This window comes from Pituophis catenifer, unplaced genomic scaffold, assembly GCF_029215685.1.
Source record: "Pituophis catenifer annectens isolate HBS135680 unplaced genomic scaffold, rPitCat1.0.hap2 SCAF_10, whole genome shotgun sequence".
In the NCBI taxonomy this organism is placed as follows: domain Eukaryota; kingdom Metazoa; phylum Chordata; class Lepidosauria; order Squamata; family Colubridae; genus Pituophis; species Pituophis catenifer.
Window position 1 is genome coordinate 21,821,068 of NW_027256890.1, and position 24,561 is coordinate 21,845,628.

General features: G+C 47.8%; 1 protein-coding gene across 1 annotated transcript; it reads right to left on the reverse strand.

Annotated features, from left to right (window-relative positions):
* Positions 1 to 3,927: 3,927 nt before the first annotated feature.
* Positions 3,928 to 19,744, reverse strand: OVOL1 (ovo like transcriptional repressor 1). The gene is made up of 4 exons (XM_070950938.1): positions 19,648 to 19,744; positions 9,532 to 9,722; positions 6,209 to 6,395; positions 3,928 to 4,238 (listed from the first exon to the last, which is right to left on the reverse strand). Exons 1-4 carry the CDS (start codon positions 19,742 to 19,744, stop codon positions 3,928 to 3,930), a joined length of 786 nt encoding a protein of 261 aa, XP_070807039.1.
* Positions 19,745 to 24,561: the final 4,817 nt, after the last annotated feature.

Below are 24,561 nucleotides of genomic sequence, written 5' to 3' on the forward strand. Positions count from 1 at the left end.
GAGGTTTTCTTGTAAACGTTTCATTACCCAACTAGGTAACATCCTCAGTGCCAGAAGGCCGTGGGGTTTGCTCAAACTAGTACTGACGATTGTATTTTATTCCGATTTCATTTTAAATTATATTTTTATTCCAATTTCGTTTTAAATTCCCATTTTATTCCCATTTCCTTTTAAATTGTATTTTTTATTCCAACTCCCATTTTAAATCATTTTCATCGGATTTTAGGAATAATTTGTGTTCGGAACTCTGATACGGGCCCACGCACTAATCAATAAAGTTAACTAATACTGATGATGTTACCACCCAAGTTCAGAGAGCACCAAGGACCCTACAAGTCCTCCTCCTCCTCCTGCACCCCCTTCCTTTTAGCACTGATGCCATTACCTACTTAGGTCATGAAACGTTTTCAGGAAAACAGCCGGGTTCAAAGAGCACCAAGGACCCCACAATTCAACACTGAACTACAGACGCTTTCTTTTATCAAAAATGCTGCTTTAATCTGAAGACCGTTCTAATTTAACCCGTGTCTGATTCCATTGGATCGGCTTCTCAAATTAATTCCCCCCCTTTTTTTTGTATCTAGTTTTTTTTTTTTTTTTGAGGCTGGCCAAGACACGGAACCAGGAATTTAAAAACCAGAGGTTGGCAAAAAGAAACAACCCTTGAAAAACAAAAAAATAAGTTAAACCCCATAAAAGCTAGCCCACTTGCAAAAGCAGCCCCCTGAGTTAATTACTGACCAGGGTTAAGCGTGTTGGGCTTATTGGGTTTAAGAGGGCAATTTTTCCGCTGGAGCTGAAGAAGTGTGGAATTCCACTGGAAAAAAACAAATTCGGACAAGCCAAAGAATGCCCTCTCCTGGTTCTGAATGACAAATACACGGAATTGCCACCATAGGTGGTCCTCAACTTACAAACGTAATTAAGCTCAAAACTTTCCCGTTAAGCAAGACATTTGCTAAGTGGGACAAGTGAATTTTGTACATTTTTGCCAGAATTCTATATTCTATTCCATTCCATTCCATTTTCCTTTCCTTTCTTCCTTTCCATTCATTTTCTTTTCATCCTTTTCTTTCCTTCCATTCCATTTTCCTTTCCTTTCCTTTCTGCCTTTCCTTTCCTCCTTTCCTTACTTCCTTTTCTTTTCTTTCCTCTATTCCACTCCATTTTCTTTTTCTTCCTTTCCTTTCCTTCTTTCCTTTCTTCCATTCTATTCCATTTTCCTTTTCTTTCTTTCCTTTTCTTCCATTCCATTCCATTTTCCTTTCCTTTCCTTTCTTCCTTTTTTCTTTCTTCTATTCCATTCCATTCCATTCCATTTTCCTTTCCTTTCTTCCTCTCCATTCCTTTTCCTTTCTTCCTTTTCTTTTCTTTCTTTCCTCCATTCCATTTTCCTTTCCTTTCCTTTCCTCCATTCCATTCCATTTTCCTTTCCTTTCCTCTATTCCATTCCATTCTGAATCCTATTCTATTCCATTTCATTCCATCCCCATCCTGATTTCTATTCATTTTACAAATTTCTTGCCGCAGTTGCTAAACGAATCACTGCAGTCGTTAAGCGTGTTACACGGTTGTTAAGTGAATTTGTTAAGAAATTTGGGTGCTCGGTTGCGGGTTTTTTTAAGCTGAAGACTTACCTGTCCTTGGCTCCCAATGATCGTCGTAAGTCCAGGACGACTCGTACACGCGCTAAGGGAAGTTAGAACTGGTTTGCCCATCTACCCCAGCTAACTGGGAACCAGTTCCTTCCTGAGCTTCTTAAAAGTCAATTGGAGCAGGATGGACTAAGATCTCCTGCTTGAGCAGACCTCCAAGGTCCCTTCCCACTCTATTCTGATTGATTGATTGATTGATTGATTGATTGATTGATTGATTGATTGTCTAGGGAAAAGAAGGAACTAGGGGAGACAGGAGAGCAGTCTTCCAATATTTGAGGGGCTGCCCCAGAGAGGAGGAAGGAGGTCAAGCTATTTTCCAAGGCACCCAAAGGCCAGACAAGAAATAATGTATTGAAACTGAACAAGGAGAAAAACAACTTGGAATTAAGGAGAAACTTCCTAACTGTGAGGACAAATTAACCAGTGGAACTGCTTGCCACCAGAAATCGTGGGCACTTCCATCCCTGGAGGTTTTCAAGAAGAGATTGTAGCAGGGGGTTGGACTAGAAGACCTCCAAGGTCCCTTCCAGCTTTATTTTCATTGATTGACTGTCTAGGATTGACTGACTAGGACTAGGGTCTCCTGCTTGAGCAGCAGGTTGGATTAGAAGACCTCTGAGGGTCCCTTCCAACTCTGTTACGCTATAAATGTAGGTCCCATTTCGAGACACACCTTTGGAATCCAAAACAACGTGCAACTTCTCTGGCTCGCGGAGAGAACCCAATTCCTTTATTTTAATTAACAGGTTAAGGAGGGGAAGAATAATAAGATTACGAATAATATAATAACATTAAAAGTTCACAGGCCACAAGCTCCGTTTCCCCCAAAGTCGAGAGACAAACACGGCCAATATGTAAACAAGATCCACACCCTGGTGTTTGGCATAATGCCTCTTATCGCACAAGATGCCAAAAAAAAAAAAAAAAAAATCAAAGTTCGCTTCGGTGGCTCATCCCGCCGTGGCAAGAGAGACCCCCCATCTTCACACGTTCGTAATATTAAATAAAAATAATACCCCATATGACAGTCTTTGAAAACCGTGGTACTTTTGCTTAATAATTCATTCTTTTTCTTGCCCCGTTTCACAAAAAAAAAAAAAAAAAAAGGCTACGCCATCCTGGTCAGAAATGATGCAGTCCTATCAGCGATCCAATACTGTAGTGTATATCTTTTTTAAAAAAATAATAATAATAATAATTCCTAAAATTCAAAATCCATGGCTGCTTGACGCGGGATAAATAATACATTTTTTTTGCATCAGTTAAAAAGGATCACACATAAACACACAACACACACAAAAACTCACCAGATTCCAGAATGTCAGAATGCTTGAATTCTGGGGAGAAAAGAAGGGGGGTGTATCATGGAAGCTTATAAAACCTCATCCAGATACCCCCCAATTGGGTCCTGAGATTATTCTCGTTTTAAAAACAGATTCCCGTTGCAAAATCTGTCCCGATAGCCAACAAACGAGTCCAGGCACTTAAATCTCCAAAGTCAGACTAGTTCGATCCGGGCCCCGAGGCAGAAAAATCATAACACAGCTCGAAGGGATGCTTTGAGGTCACCTAGTCCAACCCCCTCCTTGAAGGCGGAAATCTAATTCCATCGCTTCTCGAACCCCAAGCCTCTGGCTTGAGCGTACCCAGTGAACGGGATAACTCGCCGCCTTTCGGTGACGGATTCAATTGCTAAATTGTTTTAATCTTCCAAAGTTATGTTGCCTTGAGGCATCTCCCCAAATCGTCACACCATTCAAAGCCCTCGGACTCGGGTGCAAAAAAAAAAAATAGGCGAGGGATTCAAAGAATTGGGTTTGAAGAATGGATTCTAAAATCCAGGCTTCGGAGACACGATTTTATACCTCCCCGTCGAGGCCGCCCCAATGCAAGCAGCTAAGTTGCATCAAAAACTCGTTTCCAGCATGGGCTAAAGAGGGGGGGGTCAGACTAGATGCCCTCTGAAAATCATCCCGCCCCCAACCCCACACACAGCCAAATCGAGCCCTTTCTAACGTTCAAAGCCACCGTCCGTCCTATATGGAAGTCCGATCCAGATTTATTTATTTTTTAAAAAAAAAATTCCCAGCGCTTCATGAAAGATTCACGGAGATCTTTGCCCGGTGTCTTTTCCCACGCCGGATTCGAAATACCGGATCTGCCGATCGGCCAAACTCAGCCAGTCCTTGGCCCCGGGCAAGAAGAAAGGGTCTTTCAAAGTTCAAAGGAATTATCAGTATCCCACCCCCCAAAAAAAGGGCCAGGATGTTTAAGAACAAGGACCAGAGCTCTGCAGGATACTCGGTGCGCCCATGATGCCAATGCCGTGAAGGGCCGTAGCCGCCTTGCGCGAGGCTTTCCGGAGTAGCGGGCTGTCGGGATGTTGCTCCTGGAGATGACGCAGGTGGCCTTCTTGGCTATCGGCCGTCGATCCGCAATCCTCACAGACGTAAAGTTTTGCCCGCCGCTCCTTGTAGGCGTAACTCTGCTGCACCCCGTGGATTTTTTTCAGGTGGGACTCCAGGGAACAGCGCTGGGTGAAAGCTTTGTCACACAACTCACATTTGTAAGGACGTACACCTGCGGGATGGGAGAGAGGAGGAGGAGGAGGAGGAGAAAGAAAGGATCCAGGGTGAGTTCAGACAACCGGGATTGCCCGAGAACAATGGCTGCACTTCCGACACCCTCCCAACTGACTTATGGCTTCTTATCTCTTAAGGTAATCCTCAGTTTAAAGCTGGAACTAGAATTCCTGTTATTAAGCAAGGCGGTCGGTGGCGCCTGATTTTATGTCCCAAAGATGTTTTTTTTTTTCAACTGGTAAGGTAAAGCACATATGTGCTAGCCGTTCCTGACTCTAGGGGGCGGTGCTCATCTCCATTTCCAAGCCAAAGAGCCAGCGCTATCTGAAGACGTCTCCGTGGGCATGTGGCCGGCATGACTCAACGCCAAAGGCGCACGGAACGCTGTTCCCTTCCCACCAAAGGGGGTCCCTATTTTTCTACTTGCATTTTCTTTTTTTTACGTGCTTTTGAACTGCTAAGTTGGTAGACACTCGGACGAGTCACGGGAGCTCACCCCGTTACGTGGCACTAGGGATTCGAACCGCTGAACTGCCGACCTTTCGATTGGCAAGCTCAGCGTCTTAGCCGCTGAGCTACCGCGTCCCTACTTTTCAACTTTCTGGTTTTTCTTTGAAGACGTTTCGCTTCTCATCCGAGAAGCTTCTTCAGCTCTGACTGGATGGTGGGGAAGGGAAGGATTGATGCGCCTTGCAGACAACTGGTCATTTGCATCCTTTTAGAGGGCCGTTGAGGCCACTTGGCTTGCTCTCAACAGAGGGGGAGAGATACGACATCATCTACCTCGGTCCTTTCAGCAGTTCCAAGAAGGCTCCACACCCATTTGCACCACTCAGGTGACCCTGAGGACACAGAGAAACCTCCAAGTGGAAAACAGAAAGAGAAGAGAGAAGAGAAGAGAAAATAGAAGAGAGAAGAGAGAAGAGAAGAGAGAATAAAAGAGAGAAGAGAAAATAGAAGAGGAGAGAAGAGAAAATAGAAGAGAGAAGAGAAGAGAAAATAAAAGAGAGAATAGAAAATAGAAGAGAAGAGAGAAGAGAAGAGAAAAGAAAATAGAAGAGAGAATAAAAGAGAGAAGAGAAAATAGAAGAGAGACGAGAATAGAGAATAAAAGAGAGAAGAGAAAATAGAAAATAGAATAGAGGGATAGGATAGGATAGAAATAGAATAGAATAGAATAGAATAGAATAGAATAGAATAGAATAGAATAGAATAGAATAGAATAGAGTAAGAGCAGAATAGAGTAGAGTAGAGTAGAGTAGAGTAGAGTAGAGTAGAGTAGAGTAGAGTAGAGTAGAGTAGAAATTCTTTATTGGCCAAGTGTGATCGGACACCCAAGGAATTTGACACCCAAGGAAACTGTCCTGCTTAACAACAGGAATTTTGGGCTCTTGTGGTCGTAAGTCGAGGACTACCTATAGAACGGAGGACTAATTGTGCGGGCACAACCTCTATTTCTACTTTTTTTGATCTTCTGGGGGAGACATCCTTGGTGTTCACCACCATTGTTTTGGCACTGTACGCCAAGAAGAGCTGGGGAGTAACCACAGTCTCCCCCTCCCCTACGTATCCGTAGATCTGAGTCTAATAAAGACCCCGAGTTATAGACTATCATCCCCAGCCAGATCTTGTGGTGCCGTGGCCTAGAAGTGGAGCTCTCACCTCACAATAAAGGAGGCTGTGAGTTTGATCCTAGGTAGAGGCAGATATTCCTCTCTCTCGGGCTCAGTGGGAATATATCTGCCGAACAAAACTCCGCCCTGGCAACAGGAAAGGCATCCGGCCAGTAAAACACTCTGCTAGCTCCATTCAGTTGCCCAGACTCCACCCCTGCAAGGGATTATGGAGTCGTTAAATAAGGATGATCCCCCACCCGGATCTCAAAAACCATTCCTGGCACCGATTCTCGGATCAATCTCGGCCGCATGGGAACTGATGACGGCACCGCCCGCCGCCTCGCGAGCTCACCTGTGTGCGTCCGAACGTGTCGCTTGAGGTCGAAGGTGTCGTTAAACCCTTTGTTGCAGTAGGGGCAGAGGTGACGTTTGATCTCACTGTGGCATTTGAGGTGACGGTTGAGCATCCGTTGGTAGGAAAAGGCTTTTTGGCAAAACGGGCAGGAAAACTGCTCGAGGGGACCGTCGGCCGAGCTCACCTGCAGGAGGTTAAAGAAACTGCTTCGGTTTGATGCTCCGCTCGGACCAGCTACAGCCTTAACCCACCACTCCTCCCCGAGATGTGGTCCTCGCCGGTCAGAGCAGAGCTAAGATTCTAGTCCTCATGATTGCCAGAAAGATTTTCAACCCTGATGGCAATTTTCTTGGTTTTTTTTTTTAAAAAGTTTTTTATTTTTATTTCTTATACACATATTGTAAATGTACATTCTCTTACCCATAATTGATCATATATATACATATTTTTTGTAACGAAAGCATAAAAATAAGACATTTTAATTACATTTGGAGTTGCTCTTCTACCCTCTCATTTCCCTCTTCACAACAAACCTTCTTCTCCTTCTCTTTCCCCTCCCTCCCTCCTCTCTTCTTTCTTCCCCCTCCTCTCCTCTCCTCCCCTTCCTCTCCCCTCTTTTCCCCCTCTCACCTTCTCTCCTGCTCTTGTCCAGTATCCTTTCTTCCTCTCTCCTTTCTTTTGCAATATTTCCCTTATTACCCAATCTATCATTTCATAATTGTACATTTATATTTATAATCTTCTTTCTTCCCCCCCCCCACATCCCCCTTTTCCATTTACTCTGGTCTCATCTGAGTTTCTATTTCTTTTCTGTCTTATCCCTCATTTAATTTTCTATTATCTATATCATTTATCTATCAACATTTATTCGTATTTCTTTTCTATCCATACAGAGCATCTTTCCCACGTCTTGAAAATATTCCGATTTCCTCTTTTATCTTTTATTCTTCCTGTTGGCAATTTTCAGTGGGTAGGATTTTCAAAGACCCCCCCCCACCTCCCAAACCCTAATTTTGAAGCCGCGGCGCATCCGAACTCTCGCTAGAAATATCCCATCCAATGTCTCAGTAAGTCCTCGACTTACAACGATTCATTTCGTAACCGTTCAAGGACCTGCACTGAAAAAAGAAGAGACTGACGACCGTTTTTCACCCTGATCAAAATTCAGATGCCTGGCCACTGGCTCATATTTATGACGGTTGCAGTATCCCTGGGCTCATGCGATCTCCTTTTGTGACCGGTCATAAGGGCGAGGACTGGTCCTAAGTCCGTGTTTTTCACTGTCATTGTAACTTTGCATCAGTGGTGGGTTGTAAGTCTCCCCGTAAGCATTTCCTCACACCTTCGCTCGCCCACCAGACCCCAAACGAACCCCAACCAGCTCAACAAACCCTCATTCGTGGTTTGCTGGTCCTGCGCTCCTTCCCGACCTTCTTTCGTTCTGCTCTTTTAATTAAAAATAAAAGGAAGGAAGGAAGGAAAATGTAACACCCCTTTGAAGCAGGAAAAAAAAAAAGCCTTCTCGGTTAAAAAATCTGTTCTTCTTTATCCCATCCTGGGCCATTTCTTAGCCAATAAATGAGGGCGCCCAGGAAACAACCATTTTGTGAGCGCGCCCGCAATCATGGCCGGGGCATCCCAGGTCCCCGAAGCCTTTTTTCCATATGACTAACTTCCTTCCCTTTATCTGTACCCCGCCTCGGATTTTAATCAAGCACAGCTTAGGAGCGGTTGCAACACAATCGCACACCTTACCCCTTCATTATTGTTATTTGCTTTTGAGGCGTACCACGTCTCGTCCCCGAGGGCCCTACTGTGGCCCGTGAAGAAACGGTCACAAATTGTGAGAAACGACATAGGGCAGGGATGGCTAAACTCTTCCCAGACCGAGTGGCCAAAGCGGTCACGCACGTCCGTGAATGCGTGCGACCGAACCCCCCAAAATGCAATGCGTGCGTGGCTCCCCCCCCCGCATGCGTCCCGCCCCCCCAGGCAGAACCCCGAAAACCAACTGGCCAGCGGGAGGCGCGCGCACATGCACAGCGGAGCTGAACTGGGATGACGGATCGCGTGCCATCAGAGAGGCACGCTGCGTGCCACTTGGGGTGGTTCGCCATCACAGATGTAGGGTCTCGTGCTTGGGGAGGGGATTGGATCACATCAGTGGTGAAATCCAAATTTTTTTTACTACCAGTTCTGTGGGTGTGGCTTGGTGGGCGTGGCAAGGGAAGGATACTGTAAGATCTCCATTCCCACCCCACTCCAGGGGAAGGATATGGTAAAATCCCCATTCCTTCCCTGCTCCCGGGGAAGGATACTGCAAAATTTCCATTCCCACTCCACTCCAGGGGAAGGATACTGCAAAATCTCCATTCCCTCCCCACTCCAGGGGGAAGGATACTGCAAAATCCCCATTTCCACCCCACTCCAGGGGAAGGATACGGCAAAATCCCCATTCCCTCCCCACTCCAGGGGAAGGATACTGCAGAATCTCCATTCCCTCCCCACTCCAGGGGAAGGATACTGCAGAATCTCCATTCCCTCCCCACTCCAGGGGGAAGGATACTGCAAAATCCCCATTCCCTCCACACTCCAGGGGAAGGATACTGCAGAATATCCATTCAGGGAAGGATACTACAAAATCCCCATTCCCACCCCACTCCAGGGGAAGGATACTGCAAAATCCCCATTCCCACCCCACTCTAGGAGAAGGATACTGCAAAATCCCCATTCCCTCCCCACTCCAGGGGAAGGATACTGCAAAATCCCCATTCCCACCCCACTCTGGGGCCAGCCAGAGGTGGCATTTGCCAGTTCTCCGAACTGCTCAAAATTTCCGCTACCGGTTCTCCAGAACCTGCTGGATTTCATCCCTGGACTAGATGATCTACAACCGTGATGGCGAAGCTATACCACGCGTGCACACGAAGCCATGTCGCCTGGCATCGCCCGTTCCTCTTTTGGGTTTCTGGCGCAGCGATCAGCTGGCATTTCGTGCATGCGGCAGTGCTGGAAACCGGGAGACCTGATCTTCCGTTTTCCAGCGTGAGCGTGCACGCCAGCCAGCTGATCGGTGCGTTCATATGCGCGGCAGTAACTGGAAGACTTGCTGGCCGGGAACCGGAAGTACCTTATCGGGCGTGCGCATGCCCCCCTGGGCAGCTCCTCTTCCTGGTTGGCAGCCCTGACGAATGCGCGCGAAGTGTTCCCTTTTTGGCATTCGGTGCCGAAAAAGGTTCACCATCGCTGACCTACAAGGTTCCCTTCCAACTCTGTTAATCTGTAATCAACTGGGGTTCGAAGCTGCCCGTCGGTCCTACCTTGATTTTGGCGTGCGTGAAGTCAGAGTCGGTTTCCTGTCGTGTCCCGCTGGAGACGTGGGCTGCGCCGTGGGGCTGAGCCGCCGTGAAGACGGAGTTGCGAATGGTCATGTCCAGCGGCATCTGGAAAGATGGCGGCTCGGCCACCGAAGGCTCAGGGTCTTTCCACAGCGCATATCCACCCAGGGACACTGCGGAAGAGAAAAGGAATATTTTCTTTTTATGAGGGAGATGGGGTTCCTAGAGGTCATATAGACTAACAGGTCGTTCTCGACTTACGACCGTTCACTTAGTGAAACAACAACGGCACGGCAAAAAGTGATTTCACGCTGATGACCCTTGTGGCATTCCGGTGGTCGCGTGGTCAAAATTCGGACTTTTATTTATTTATTTTATTTATTTTGTTGAATTTGTATACCGCCCTACTCCCGAAGGACTCAGGGCGGTGAACAGGCATAGAATAAAACATATAGATACAAAATTTAAAATAAAACTAAAACGAATTAAATAATTTGGCTGAACAAATTTAAAACCCCAATAGTTTAAAACCAAATTTAAAATTTCCATTTAAAAAGGGGAAAGACTTAGGTCAGGCCAGCTTGATGAAATAATTTTGGCGATCGACTCGTACTTATGACTGTCGCAGCGTTCCTGGAGATCACGCAATCCCCTTTTGCGGCCTTCACGTCAACGGGGAAGCCAGATTCGCTTAACAACCGTGTGACTAACTTCACCCCTTGCAGGGATTCACTTAATGACAGTGGTAAAACGGGGCGAAAGTCACTTCCGTAACAATGGAAACTTAGGCCTCCCTTGCGGTTGCAAGCCGAGGACTACCCTTGTAGACTTTTAACGGGCTAGACTAACTTCCAGCGGTCGCTAAACAAGTGGTCGCAAGTCGAGGACTGCCTATAACCCTCTTGCCTGATGCAGGAAAATCAAAACTTGGATGTGTGGCTTGGAAGGTCCCCAGAGAGATTGCAGTTATACTTTGCGGGGTGAACCAAGGGCACAGTTCTGGCTATGTTTACCCTTCATGTTAAACCAGGATTAAGCTACGATGAACGAGGCATGCAAGCCCGCCGCCCCGTGCCCAGTATTGGGCCTGGAAAGCCTCCTCCCCCCCCGTCATGCATGCACCCCTCCCGCGCATGTGTGTGTCCCCCACATGTGTCCCATCCCCTGCCCATGCGCAGCAGAGACCTGAAGTCCAGCTGGCCGGCGAAAGGCGCCTGCGCATGTGCGATGGAGCTGGGCTGGGGCGACAGCCGGCGTGCCCGCAGAGAGGGCTCTACACGCCACCTGCGGCACGCGTGCCACAGGTTCGCCATCACGCCTTTCGGAACCCTTATCAAAAGCCGCATTCGGGGTTTATTTCCCCCCCCCTTTCGCGGACGCCTCTCGGAGTTGGCTCCCCTCCAGGTAAGACCTGGAAAAACCAGCCCAGGTTGGGAGATGAAACGAGGGCGAGCTCAACAACAAGCCAAAAAAGGGCAGTTTCGCAAGGCTTGGGGAGGATGCTAGTCCTCATGAGTTGGCAACCCCGGTTTGGAAAGCAACAGGAGGTTCCGCTCCCTTTCTCCTCCCCCCCCCTCCCCGAAAACAAAATTAAAAAGAAAAATACAAAAACAAAAACCTATTATCCCCTCCTTCGGCGTCCCTCTATCGGGACCCAACGCGCCAGCTGCAATAGCAAGTAAACAGCTTAAAACCGGTCGATCGAGATGTTATTGGAAAGCGGGGCCCAACCCAGCGAGTTAATTAACCGTTTCCGGGGCTGGCGCCACTTTTCAAGGGCCGTTCACCTGCTTCCAGAAAGGTGGAGTAAGGAAGCGGCTGCGTGTTGCAACTGCCCTTAAAATGCATGCAAAGAACATTACAAAGGACGGCCCCATTCTTTACGGCTCCGTTGTATGACGGAAAAAAAAGACAAAAAAAGACAGCTCAGCAGAAGGACAAATAGAAAAGAAATAGATTCACAGAGTTGGAAGGAAAGGACCTTGGGAGGTCTTCTAGTCCAACCCGCTTGCTTAGGCAGGAGGAAACCCTACCACCGCTTCAGACCAATGGTTATCCAACTTAGTCCTCGACTTACAACGGTTTGTGTTGAAGCAGATCATAAGCGCATCTGGAGTTCTCCGAGGTAATCTTCGATTTAGGATTGCAGTCGGCGGGCAACAATGTCCATTTCGAAGCGAGACCTTCGTTAAGTGAGTTTCGCCCCGTTCAATGGACTTTCTTGCCGTGGTTGTTAAGTGAACCACTGTAGTTCTTTAAGCTAGTTACACAGTTAAGTGAATCCCTGAAGTTAAGCTAGTTAGACAGTTGTTAAGTGAATCTGGCTTCCCAATTGACTTTGCTTGCCAGAAGGTCGCAAAAGAGGATTCTCACGGGATGCTGCAAATGTCATAAACACGAACCATTTAAGGACCGTTCGAAGTTACAACAGCACGGAAAAAGGTGACCGAAGGGTCGTTTTTTTCACACTTAACGGCCATTGCGGCATCCACCCGGCCACATGGTCACAATTCTGAGGATTTGGCCACTGACCCGTGTTTATGACGGTTACAGTGTCTCGGTATGTGTGTGTGTGTGTGTGTGTGTGTGTGTGTGTGTGTGACGTGATCCCCTTTTGCGACCGAGTGATCAAAATGGAATCCTAAGTTGTTAAGTGAGTTTTGCCCCGTTTGATGACCTTTCTTACCACCGTCGTTAAGCGAATCATTGCAGTAGGTTAAGTTAGTCGCATGGTTAAGCGAATCCGACCTCACCCGTTGAATTGTCACAAAAGGGGAATCGCGTGATACCAGGAAACAGCAACCGTCATAAATACGGGCAAGTCCTCGACTTACAAACCCGACGGAGCCCAACATTGCTGCGGCTAAGCGAGAAATCTGTTAAGTAAGATTCGCCCCCCTTTACGACTTTCCTCAACACTGTTGTTAAGGGAAACACTGCAGCGGTTAAGTTAGTCGCATGGTCGTGTAAGTGAATCCTGGCTGCTCCCCCCCAATGGACTTTGCTTGTCAGGAGGTCACAAAAGGAGATCACATTCCCCGGAACCCTGCAATTGTCATAAATACTGGTCAGTTGCCTGAATTTTGATCAAGTGACCACGGCGACACTGTGCCAGTCGTAAGTGTGAATAATGGTCGTAAATTCCTTTCAGTGACTTTTGTCACTTCCAGTTGTCACGAAACACGAAATGTTGTAAGTCCTATAACATGCGTGCAACAGAGCCATATCTATGGACACGCGAGCATTGCCCTAGCTCAGTGACCTTTTTGCCATCGCGTGCCAAAAGCGGGGAGAGTGCCGGGGGGAGGTCGCACATGCGTGTGCCCACACCCATAATTCTATGCGCCTCACCCCCATGCATGTGTGCGCGACCCCTCTGCACTTCCCCCGCTTTTGGTACAAGATGGCACGGTGGGCCCAGTAGGCCCGTTTTTCACCCTCTCCAGGCTCCAGAGCCTTCCTAGGAGCCTGGGGAGGGCAAAAACAGTCTTCCCCACTCCCCCAGAGGCCCTCTGGAGGCCAGAAACAGCCTGTTTGCTGACTTCCAGTGGGCCCAAAAGGCCTGAAAATCAGCTGGAGCTGAGCTCGCGTGCTCACCAATATGGCACGCGTGCCACTTGGTTCACCATCCCGGCCCTAGCTCAACTCCAGCGCATTTTCGGGCCTTTCGGGCCCACCGGAAGTCGGGAAACGGGCTGTTTCTGGCTTTCGAGGGGTGGGGAAGGCTGTTTTCACCCTCCCCAGGCTCCTATAAAGCCTCCGGAGCCTGGGGAGGGCAAAAAAACAGGCCTACCGGACCCACCGTGCCATCGCATGCCAAAAGCGGGGAATGCAGAGGGGTCACGTGTGCATTTGCAGGAGGCGGGGCGCATTGAATTATGGGTGTGGGCACACGCCCACGCGACCCCTTCCCCGCACTCCCCCCCGCTTTTGGCATGCGATAAGATCCCATACGGTGGTCTTCTTATAAGAAGTATATTATGTACTTATAAGTAGTAGTTTCTGTGCCAGTTTTCCAATCCAGAAATAAAAACTCCGTTTCCCGCAATCCAACGGCATTCTTCGCCCCAAAATTAATTTCACGTTTCGCTTTTCATTTCGACGCGAGAAGCCCGAAGTGAGCTGGCAAAGGCAGAGAAGAGGCCCTGTCAAATTTGTCAGCTCATTTACTTTGGCCGCTTTTTTTTTTTAATTAAAACGAATAAGGCGATGTTTTTGTGCCAAAAAATAATAATAATAATTAAAATAAATCAAATATAAATTGCATCGCATTCCAAAGCAAACGAAACTGAAGGAATGACCACCTTATATATATATATGTGAGTGTGTGTGTGTGTTTGTGTGTGTGTGTGTGTGTGTGTATGTATATCTGTGAACGTATCGCTCTGCGCGTTTCTCAGAAGAACTGTTTTTTGCTCGTCGTGCAGATCGTAATCACAGCCGGAGTTCTCCAGAGAATCGTCCGACTCCACTGGTGCGTAAAATTCCCCTTGCTAAGCAAAACAGCTGTTAAGTGAGTTTTGCCCCGTTTTTACGGCCATTCTTGCCATCGTTGTTAAGCGAATCACTGCCAGTTGTTAAGCTAGTTACACGGTTGTTGAGTGAGTCTGCTTGGGCAGGGGAGGTTGGACTAAATGACCTACAAGGTCCCTTCCAACTCTGTTAAACCCCATCGACTTGGACGGTCGCAAAAGGGGATCACATTGCGCCCATCGTAAACACAAACCGTTTAGCAACCGTTCGAAGTTATGACAGCACTGAAACAAGGCACTTACGAGCGTTTTTCACACTTTTAACGACCGTTGCAACATTTCCCCATGATCGCGTGATCAAAATACAGGAGCTTGGCCACCGACTCGTATTTATGACGGCTGCAGTGTCCTGTGATCCCCTTTTGTGACCTTCTGATAAGCTAAGTCAACGGGGGGAAGCCAGATTCGCTTAACAACGATGCGTTGCCAACTTAACCACCGCAGCGATTCCCTTAACAATTTGCGATCTGAAAGGTCGTAAAACAGGGCAAAGCTTGCCAAACAAAATGTCTGATACTCAGCATCATACATTTTGGGGCTCTATTGCGGTCGTAAATCGAGAACTACTTCTACATGCCAGTTGTGAATTTTGATCCCGCGACCGTCGGGGGGGGTGGATGCTGCAACGGTTGTTAAGTGAGACAAAAGGCGATTGGTCCCTTTTTTCCCCCCCAGCGCCGTCGTAACTTCGAATGGTCACTAAACGAATGGCTGTAAGTCGAGGACTACCTGTGTTCCATCCTACGTCCTTTGCTTTTCCCAAGATTTATTGGGGGGGGGGAAATGAGAGATCGATTCGCAGATCTTCTCCGGATCTTTTAACTGGAGTTAGTGAGCAAGTTGAAGGTTTCTCCCAACAGTTTGAAATGGAATAAATTGAAAATAAAAATCCATAAATTTCGGATTTCAAATCCGAGCGTCCCGGGTGAGCCATCCTAAGGAAGGGGGTTCCATGCCGTCTCCCTGCTTTTTTGGGGGGGGCATACTCAATCTGTCCTTGCTCCCACTTCTTCAGTGACGTTGCAACACGACACAGGACGTTGCAATCAGCCCGCAGGCCACGCAACGGGGTGCGAACCCCAAATTTGCTGTCTATATTTTGAGGCCCAAAACTGAGGTCTCGAGACCCTTGTTTCAAAGACAGCCCCCCCCCCAAACACACACACACAACTCAGCCACAAAACTCTTGGAGGGGGGGATCCATCCCTCTCTCCCCCACTCCCTCTCCCTCCATCTCTTCTCCCGCTCTCTTCTCCTTCCCTCTTTTCTTCCTCCCTCTCCCTCTCTTTCCCTCTTTCCTTCCTCTCTTTTCCTTGTCTCTCCCTCTCTCCTTCCTTCCTTTCTGCCTCTCTCCCTCACTCTTTCCCTTTCCTCCCTCTCCCTCTCCCCTTCCCTCTCCTTCCTCCCTCTCCGTCCTCCCTCTTTTTTCCGTCTCTCTCCTTCTTTCCTCTCTCTCCGTTTCTCTCCCTCCCTCCCTCTCCCTTTTCCCTCCCTCTCCCTTTCTCCTTCCTACCTTTCTCCCTTTCTCTCCCTCCCTCTCTCCCTCTCCTTCCTTCCTCCCTCTCTCCCCCTCCCTCTCCTTCCTCTCTCCCTCCCCCTCCCTCTCTTTCCCTCTCCTTCCTCCCTCTTTTCTGTCTCTCTCCCTTTCTTTCCTCTCTCTCTCTCTTTCTCTCCCTCCCTCCCTCTCCCCCCTCTCTTTTCCCTGTCTCTCTCTCTCCCTTTCTTTCCTCTCTCTCTTCTCCCTCTCTCCCTTTCTTTCCTTTCCCTCCCTTTCTCCCTCTCTCCTCCTCTGCCCAGCCTATCTCGCGGGGTTGCTTGTAGGATGCCAGAAGCTAAGAAAAGGGAGAAGAACGCAAAACTTCAGGGCAAGGCTTAAACGTAAAAAACGTTTTATCGTTTTTAATCGCCCTTCTCAAAATGATTGTTCCTTGGTTGCGCCAGCCTAACAGGTACGTGGTCGGCGTGCCTCGTTTTGCATTCTGGATCGTTCTGGATGGCTCCAGAAGGCAAGATGGCGGGAACCCCGCTGGAATGCACCTCTTGAGTCAGGAACCTGGAAATCAGGCTGCCAGCGTGATTAATTAGATGCTAATTACAGAGTCCTAAGTGGAGGCCAGAGCAGCTTGCCAAGTAATGTAAAAAATGTTCTACGCCAAACGTTAGCAGCCTCTCCTAAAAAAAAACCCACTTATGGGTCGTCGTCATCCCGACCCCCATCTTCCCCCTAACCCCACTCCCGGAGGGAAATTCATATTCAGAGGTACTTTTTTTAAAAAATAAACAAACACCAGTGGCAAAAAGGCAACAAGCCAGAAAACTATCTTCATTGTCCACAATCAGAAGCAAACAATGAGGATCCGGGGGAGAAGCATGCCAAGTTCCAGGTGACATCATCATCATCATCATCATTATTATTATTAATAATAATAATAATAATAATAATAATAATAATAATTTACTTTTTTTATTTGTAGCTCACCTGTATTATCTTTTAGAAATAACTCCAAGGGGGCGAACATAAACCCATCCATAACTTTCCTCCGCCTATTTTTTCGTACAACAACCACCTTGCAAAGTAGGGTGGGCTGAGAGAGTGAGACTGGCCCAAAAGTCACCCAGCTGACTTCCATGGCTAAGATGGAACTAGAATTCACCGTCTCCTGGTGATTGGCCCAAAGTCACCCAGTTGGCTTTCATGCCTAAGGCGGGACTAGAACTCACCGTCTCCTGGTGATTGGCCCAAAGCCACCCAGACAACTTTAATGCCCATGGGAGGACTAGAACTCACCGTCTCCTGGTGATTGGCCCAAAGCCAACAAGCTGGCTTTCATGGCTAAAATGGGACTAGAACTCCCAGTCTCCTGGTGATTGGTCCAAAGTCACCCAGTTGGCTTTCATGCCTAAGGCGGGACTAGAACTCACCGTCTCCTGAGGATTGGCCCAAAGCCACCCAATTGGCTTTCATGGCTAAAATGGGACTAGAATTCACTATCTCCTGGTGATTGGCCCAAAGTCACCCAGACAACTTTAATGCCCATGGGAGGACTAGAACTCACCGTCTCCTGGTGATTGGCCCAAAGCCAACAAGCTGGCTTTCATGGCTAAAATGGGACTAGAACTCACTGTCTCCTGGTGATTGGCCCAAAGTCACCCAGTTGGCTTTCATGCCTAAGGCGGGACTAGAACTCACCGCCTCCTGTTGGAAACTTCTAGGCACTCTTTCCTTGAACCGATCCCAAGGGGTTTAGATTTCAGCTCCCAGAATTCCCCAGCTAGCTGGGCCATTTGCTGAAAATCCTGGGGGTGGGGGGTAGGGGGGAGGAGGCTGCTGAGCATTCTGGGAACGGAAGGGACCCCCGGCTGCATCCGGCTAGTTGAACAGTTCCCCAAAAAACAGGGCCAGCCCAGAGAGACGTGATGGGTAAACAAGCTATGCCTCAACTTGGTCAGCAAATCCAGCCAGCCACAATTCATCCAGGAAACCAGTTAAACCTGGCCTGAGCCCACACACCCATCATACGAGGCTGAGTTCACAGAAAAGGAACCATTTCTCACAATCCAAGGCTGCACTCTTGAGCTAGGCGAGGGGGCCTGGCTTTCCACCAGACCAAGGCCATCACGGACACCCCCTCCCCTTCCCTTATTTAAAAACACTGCCCGTAATGTGAATGTTACAGCTTAATCCTGGTTAATTGTGGAGAGAAAAAAAAAAGAGAGAGAGAAAATCGTCGTAGCTCAGATTTTAGATTTTTTTGGGGCAGCGATTGGCTTTAAATTCCGTTGCTGAACGTTTCGTTACCATACCAGGTAACGTCACCAGCAGGATGTTCTTGTTCGATTCCCCTTATTAAACACATAACGAAACGTTACAGAAATTAAACTGAAACAAGCCCGGAGAGAGGAAAACCACTGGCTAATTGTTTGTATTTCTTTTTCTTCTACACTCTTCCTCTAAGGAACCTTACAGAATATATTTCCCATGAGCCCAGTTGGCCATCACCGGAGATTTTAAAGAAGGGGACTGGACAGCTGTTTTGTCTGGAATGATATAGGGCCTCCCGATTGAGCGGGGGTGGACTAGATGACCTCCAAGGCCCCTTTCAGCTCTTCTTACTCTGTGAGGGGGGGGTCCTTGGTGCTCTCTTGAGCTTGGTGGTTTTCTTGCAAGACCTTTCACGACTCAACTAGGGAATATCATCAACGCTAAAAGGGACTGAGAGCCAAACCCTTCTAGCACTGATGATGTTCCCTAGCTGGGTCGTAAAACGTCTTCAAGGAAACCACCAAGCTCAGAGAGCATCAAGGACCCTACAGTCCTCCTCCTCCTCCTCTCCACAACCCCCCCTCCCTTCTAGCACTGATGGCCTTACCTAATTTGGTAACAAACAAACAAACAAACAAAAAAAGACTGCGAGAAAACAATCAAACTCAAAAAAGCCCCAAGGACTTCTCTACAGTTTTGAGTTGCAAATATTCTCTTTTATTTGGTCCCCTTTTATTCTACGCCGTTGGCAATATTATTAAGAAGGTGGAGGGAAAACCCCCGTTACAATGGACCTCCGATCCAAGCAAGGGCACAGGCTTCACCTTCCTTGCCCCTGATCGTCACCTTCAACTTCCCATCCTAATCTTGCGCTTGGAAAGAAAGAAAAAGAAAGAAAGAAAGAAAGAAAGAAACAAAGAAAGAAAGAAAGAAAGAAAGAAAGAAAGAAAGAAAAAGAAAGAAAGAAAGAAAGAAAGAAAGGGGAAAATAGTGCCCCCCTCTTTTTCCACAAGCCCCCTAGCCTCTCTCTTTCTTTCTCCTTCCATCCATCCATCCTTCCTTCCTTCCTTTTTTCTTTCTTTCTTTTTTCTCTTCCCATTTGCGCCTCCGGCCTCCCCCCCCCCTCAACTCAACCAACCACTAAACTTGCCGGCGCGTTCAAACATTCCACAAGGCGGAGTAAGCTGCGCTTAACTGCGCTTCCCAGGCCGGGGGGCGGAGGAGGAGGGGGGAGAGACAATGGGGATCGCTGGGCAGGTGTGATTAGCAGCTTTTCAACCTCTCCCCCCCACCTCCCCGACCCCTTTCCCACCCACCCCCCCCTCCCCAAATAGCCCAGAATTCCTCTTTTTAAGTGATGCCTGATGATAACGGACCTTCCCTCGCCCTCTCCCCCCCCCGTCTTGAAAACTAACGTGGAGCGTTATAGGATCGCGATTTCCAGCCTCGGGCAAGGGGAGGGGAACAGACCCCACCCCTTGAGAAAGGAGCCCCCTATTAATTAACCCCCTGGGCCTCTTATCCCCCCACCCACCTTTTCTCCACCCCCTCCCCTTCCTCCACTGGGCCCAATCCACTATGGGACATCCGTTTAACTCTTTTTAATGGTTTTCAAAGCGCGTTTCCCGAACTCCGATAGAACACAATGTATTTATTTTTCAAGGTAGCAAAAACACTGGAATGTGTCGTTGTGTTGAGGATAACAACAACAACAACGGTTCCAAAAGCCAGACTCCCCCCCCCCCGTTGCAACTTTTCCTTGCCTTTCTCCTCGCTCCCACCCCCGCCCGCCTCGAGACTCACCTGGCACGTAAACTTCGCCCCGTTCTTCGTCGGGCAGTTCGCTCCAGTTCCGACGGCCAGAAACGCAGGTTTTTTTCACCAGGAAAGCTCGAGGCATTTTGGGAGCTCGAGATCAGCTAGTCTGGCCGCCGTTGAACTTCCCAAGTTGGCTCTTCCCTCGGCCTTCCTCGCCAGGGCGGAGGAAGGAAGAGGAGGAGGTGGAGGAGAAGGAGGAGAAAACGAAACAGGGAAGAAAGAGAGAAGAAAGAGAAAGAAAGAAAGAAAGAAAGAAAGAAAGAAAGAAAGAAAGAAAGAAAGAAAGAAAGAAAGAAAGAAAGAAAAGGAAAGAGGAAGGAAGGAAGGAAGATCCAATAACCAATCCCAATATAACCAATCAATCAAATCAATCCAAAGCCACTGGCGAATTCCGAATCGTCCATAAGGGGATCCGGAGACGGTTCTGTGGGTTCCGTGCGCGGCCCGATGGAACGTTGGCGCCGCGAACGTTCGATCCGTAGAACGTTGGTTCTTGTGCGAACGTTCCAAAACTTTCTCCCGGTTAGTTTTCCCCTTGGCGCGCCAGGCTCAAACTCGGATCAAGGTTCACAGTTTAAAAAAAAAAAAACAGGAGGGTGGGGGAAGGAAAGAAAGAAAAGAAAAAGAAAGAAAGAAAAGGGAACGGGAGGAGTAGCCACCAGGTGAGCAGCAGGCGAGGCGTAGATATAGATATATATTTTTTTTCCTCCTCCTCTTCCTCTCTTCGCTTCGCTTTCCTCGCCCTTACTCCGGATTGAAGCGCCGGGGCTCCCCCCCAAAATTGAAAGAGGCGAATAATCCTAATTTATTTTGTTATTTTATTTAAAAGAAGTCAGGAGCGACAGGCAAACACCGTCCCTCTGCCCCAGCTCCTTAATTTGATCTGCTGTTTGGGGAGGCGTGGTGCGGATGGCGCATGCGTTTGGAAATAACGGTGTCTTTACTTCGGCTTTTACCTGCTTGCTAAACCGGTTTGGGAAGGTCGGCGGAGGGAGGGGCGGGGGGGGGGGGAGAGAAGGCGAAGGAGGAGGAGGAGGAAAGGAGAAGATGGCAGTTTTGACACCCACGACTTCTGAGTCGGCTCCTGTTTTTCCCCTCCAAAAAATAAAATAAAAATAAGGGGGCACACCCCAGCTCTCTGGAGAAAACAAATATGAATATTTGTCTCCTATACAGGTAGTTCTCGAATTATATAACTTCGTTTAGTGGCCATTCCAAGTTCACAGCGGCACTGTAAACAGCTACCACCGTTTTTTTTTGAGGGTTTTTTTTCCCCCCACATTTCACAGGGACCGTTGCAACATCCCCAGGGTACGTGATCCAAAATTCGGATGCTTGGCCGCTGACTCATACTTGTGACGGTCGCGGTGGCCATCTGGCAAGCAAAGTCAACGTGGGGGGGAGTCAGATTCATTGAACGACCGCGTGACTTGACTTTTAACAACCGCCGTCACCTTTATAGCAAACCCCACCCCACCCCACCCGCCATAGGTCTCGTGTGATCGAGATTCAGATGCTTGGCAGCCAACTCTTACTTATGACCGTCGCTGGGAGTCTCCGAGGTCATGCTTTCCGGACAAGCAAAACTCAACGGGGAAGCCAGATTTGCTTAACAACTGGCGGTCACTAACTGATCAACCGCGGGGTGTGTGTGTGTGTATTCGTTTAACGACGGTGGCAAGAAACATCGCAAAACAGGACAAAACTCTCTTCGACCAAGGTTTCGCTTAGCTGCAGTGAATTTTGGCCTCCATTGGGGGTGGGGTCTTAAGAAAATACCTGTATTTATTTATTTATTTTGCTCCCAGTTGGGTACTCTCTCTCTCTCTGTCTCTCTCTCTCTCTCTCTGTGTGTGTGTGTGTGTCTTTCCAAGTCTAATGAATTAATAACATTCATTAATTAATGCTAGATCCAGGGTCTCTCTAGCGAGAGAATGGCAGGACTGACTTGTCATTCAACGGGGCTTGGATCAGACCCTTAGTTCAACCTGAACGGGGGGGGGGGGGAAATATAAGGCACTAAAATTCATTTAAAAAGGCCCATTCTTCGGAAGTACAAGAAAAATAGGTGGGCACTGCAAGTTTGATTTTTTTTTTTCTCGTGCCCTCCCCTCTCTGCCCGGAATGGGAGACTTAGTAAACATGGAAACAAAGCTTTAGCAAACAAAGGGGAGGGGGCCCCCCCAGCAGATAGACAATTGGAGCTGATTCCCACCAGGTGGGGAGGGGGGGACAGCTGGCCCTGCCCCAAAAACCTGATAACGTTTGCCTTGAAGGGAAGAAAATTAGATATACAGACTAAATCGCCCCCTACTCCTTTATCTATGGGCCCTCCCCCTGGATTTAAGTGGGGGTAGGGAGTAAAGTAGATTATTTTGATTGGATCGCCCACCTCCAGGGCTAAATATCCATTTATATATATATATATATATATATATATATATATATATATATATATATATATATATATATACACACACACATACATACATACATACATACATACATACATACATACATACAAAGAAAGGCATTCAAATGGGAGAGAATGAAAGGGGGGGAAAACGGTGGTTTTCCCCCCAGCAGGAAACTTTGGGTTCCCTAACCTGCAAAAAAAATCCGATGGCCATTGTCAAGTTTACCAGCCGGTGTGTGTGTGAGGATGTTGCGTTGTGTGATGGAAACAGAAACTTTCCTCGTTCTTCCTCTTTGGCGTCTGAAAACGTCTTTTGCAAACTTTTTAGATGTCGGATCCAGAAATGACGGGCAACTTCTTAGAGATGGAGGTGAAGTAAAAGAGGGAAGCCTTCGGGAATCGGGGAGATAAAACTTTTAAATTTTTCTCTTCGCTTCCTTAGAAGTTTTGGGGCAGAGCCAATGCCACGTTGTGGTTTGTTGAACTGAGTTGACCGAACAAGCTATCATGGGCTGGGTATGTAGAATAGAATAAAATAGAAAATAATAAACTAGAATAGAATAGAATAGAAAATAGAATAGAATAGAATAGAAAATAGAATAGAATAGATAATAGAATAAAATAGAAAATAGAATAGAATAGAGTAGAATAAAATAGAACAGAATAGATGACTAGGATTGAATAGAAGAGAATAGAATAGAAGATAGAATAGAATAAAATAGAATAGATGACTAGAATAGAATAGAATAGAATAGAATAGAATAGAATAGAATAGAATAGAATAGAATAGAATAGAATAGAATAGAATAGAATAGAATAGAAAATAGAATAAAATAGAAAATAAAATTCAATAAAAAAATAGAAAATAGAATAGAGTAGAATCAGTGATGGGATTCAGCCGGTTCGCACCACTTCGGGAGAACCAGTTGTTAACTTTCTGAACAGTTTGGTGAATTGGTTGTTAGAAGAAATCATTAGGGCAGAGAACCAGTTGTTAAATTATTTGAATCCCACCACTGAGTAGAATAGAGTAGAATAGAATAAAAAGAATAGACTAGACTAAACTAGAATAGAATAGAATAGAAAATAGAATACAATAGAAAAGAGAATATTTATTTATTTATTTTATTTATTTAATTAAATTTTTATACCGCCCTTCTCCAAAATAGGACTCAGGGCGGTGCACAGCCAAAGTAAAAACAAGACATATATACAAACATGGTGAATCTAAAAAAAAAACTATTTAAAATAATTAAATGTTTTGGCCGAATTAAAACCATTTCCAATTTAAAATCAATTTAAAAATTAAAAAATTTGGTCAAGCCAGCCCAGCTTGTTGGAATAAATAGGTTTTTAGGGCCCGACGAAAAATCCGGAGGTCTGTTATTATGCGTAATTCTGGGGGGAGGGTGTTCCAGAGGGTAGGCGCCACCACAGAGAAGGCTCTCCCCCTGGGGGTCGCCAGCCGACATTGCCTGGCGGACGGCACCCTGAGGAGGCCCACTCTGTGTGAGCGTACTGGCCGGTGGGAGGCTATTGGTGGCAGAAGGCGGTCTCGTAAGTACCCCGGCCCTAAGCCATGGAGCGCTTTAAAGGTGGTCACCAACACCTTGAAGCGCACCCGGAAGACCACCGGGAGCCAGTGCAGCTCGCGCAGGAGAGGTGTCACGTGGGAGCGCCTCGTCGCCCCCATGATCCCCCGCGCGGCCGCGTTCTGGACCAGCTGGAGCCTCCGGGTGCACCCCAGGGGGAGCCCCATGTAGAGAGCGTTGCAGTAGTCCAGGCGGGAGGTGACGAGTGCCTGAGTGACTGTGCGTAGGGAGTCCCGATCTAGAAAGGGACGCAACTGGCGTATCAGGCGAACCTGATAAAAAGCCCCCCTGGCCACGGCCGTCAAATGATCTTCCAAGGACAGCCGTGCGTCCAGGAGGACGCCCAAGTTGCGAGCCCTCTCCGTGGGGGCGAGTGATTCACCCCCAATAGTCAGCAATGGCGTCAGCTGGCTATATCGGGACGCCGGAAGCCACAGCCACTCGGTCTTGGAGGGGTTGAGTTGGAGCCTGTTTCTCCCCATCCAGGCCCGCACGGCCTCCAGGCACTGGGACAACACTTCAAGGGCATCATTGGGGTGGCCTGGGGTGGAGATATACAGCTGGGTGTCATCAGCGTATTGATGGAACTCCACCCCGAAGCCACGGATGATCTCACCCAGCGGCTTTACATAAATGTTGAACAGAAGGGGCGAGAGTACCGACCCTTGTGGCACCCCCACAAGCAAGGTGCCTCGGGGTCGACCGCTGCCCCCCTGTCAACACAGATTGCGACCGGTCGGAGAGGTAGGAGGAGAACCACCGCAAAACGGTGCCTCCCACCCCCAACCCCGCCAACCGGTGCAACATGATACCATGGTCGATGGTATCAAAAGCCGCTGAGAGGTCTAACAGGACCAGGATAGAGGAATGACCCCTATCCCGGGCCCTCCA

Coding starts and splice junctions, on each gene's coding strand:
- OVOL1 (XM_070950938.1), bottom strand. CDS start 19,744: ATGCCTCGAGCTTTCCTGGTGAAAAAAACCTGCGTTTCTGGCCGTCGG. Junction 6,396..9,531: donor TCACGCACGCCAAAATCAAG/GTAGGACCGACG, acceptor AACCTCCTGCAG/GTGAGCTCGGCCGACGGTCC. Junction 4,239..6,208: donor ACACGTTCGGACGCACACAG/GTGAGCTCGCGA, acceptor CCCATCCCGCAG/GTGTACGTCCTTACAAATGT.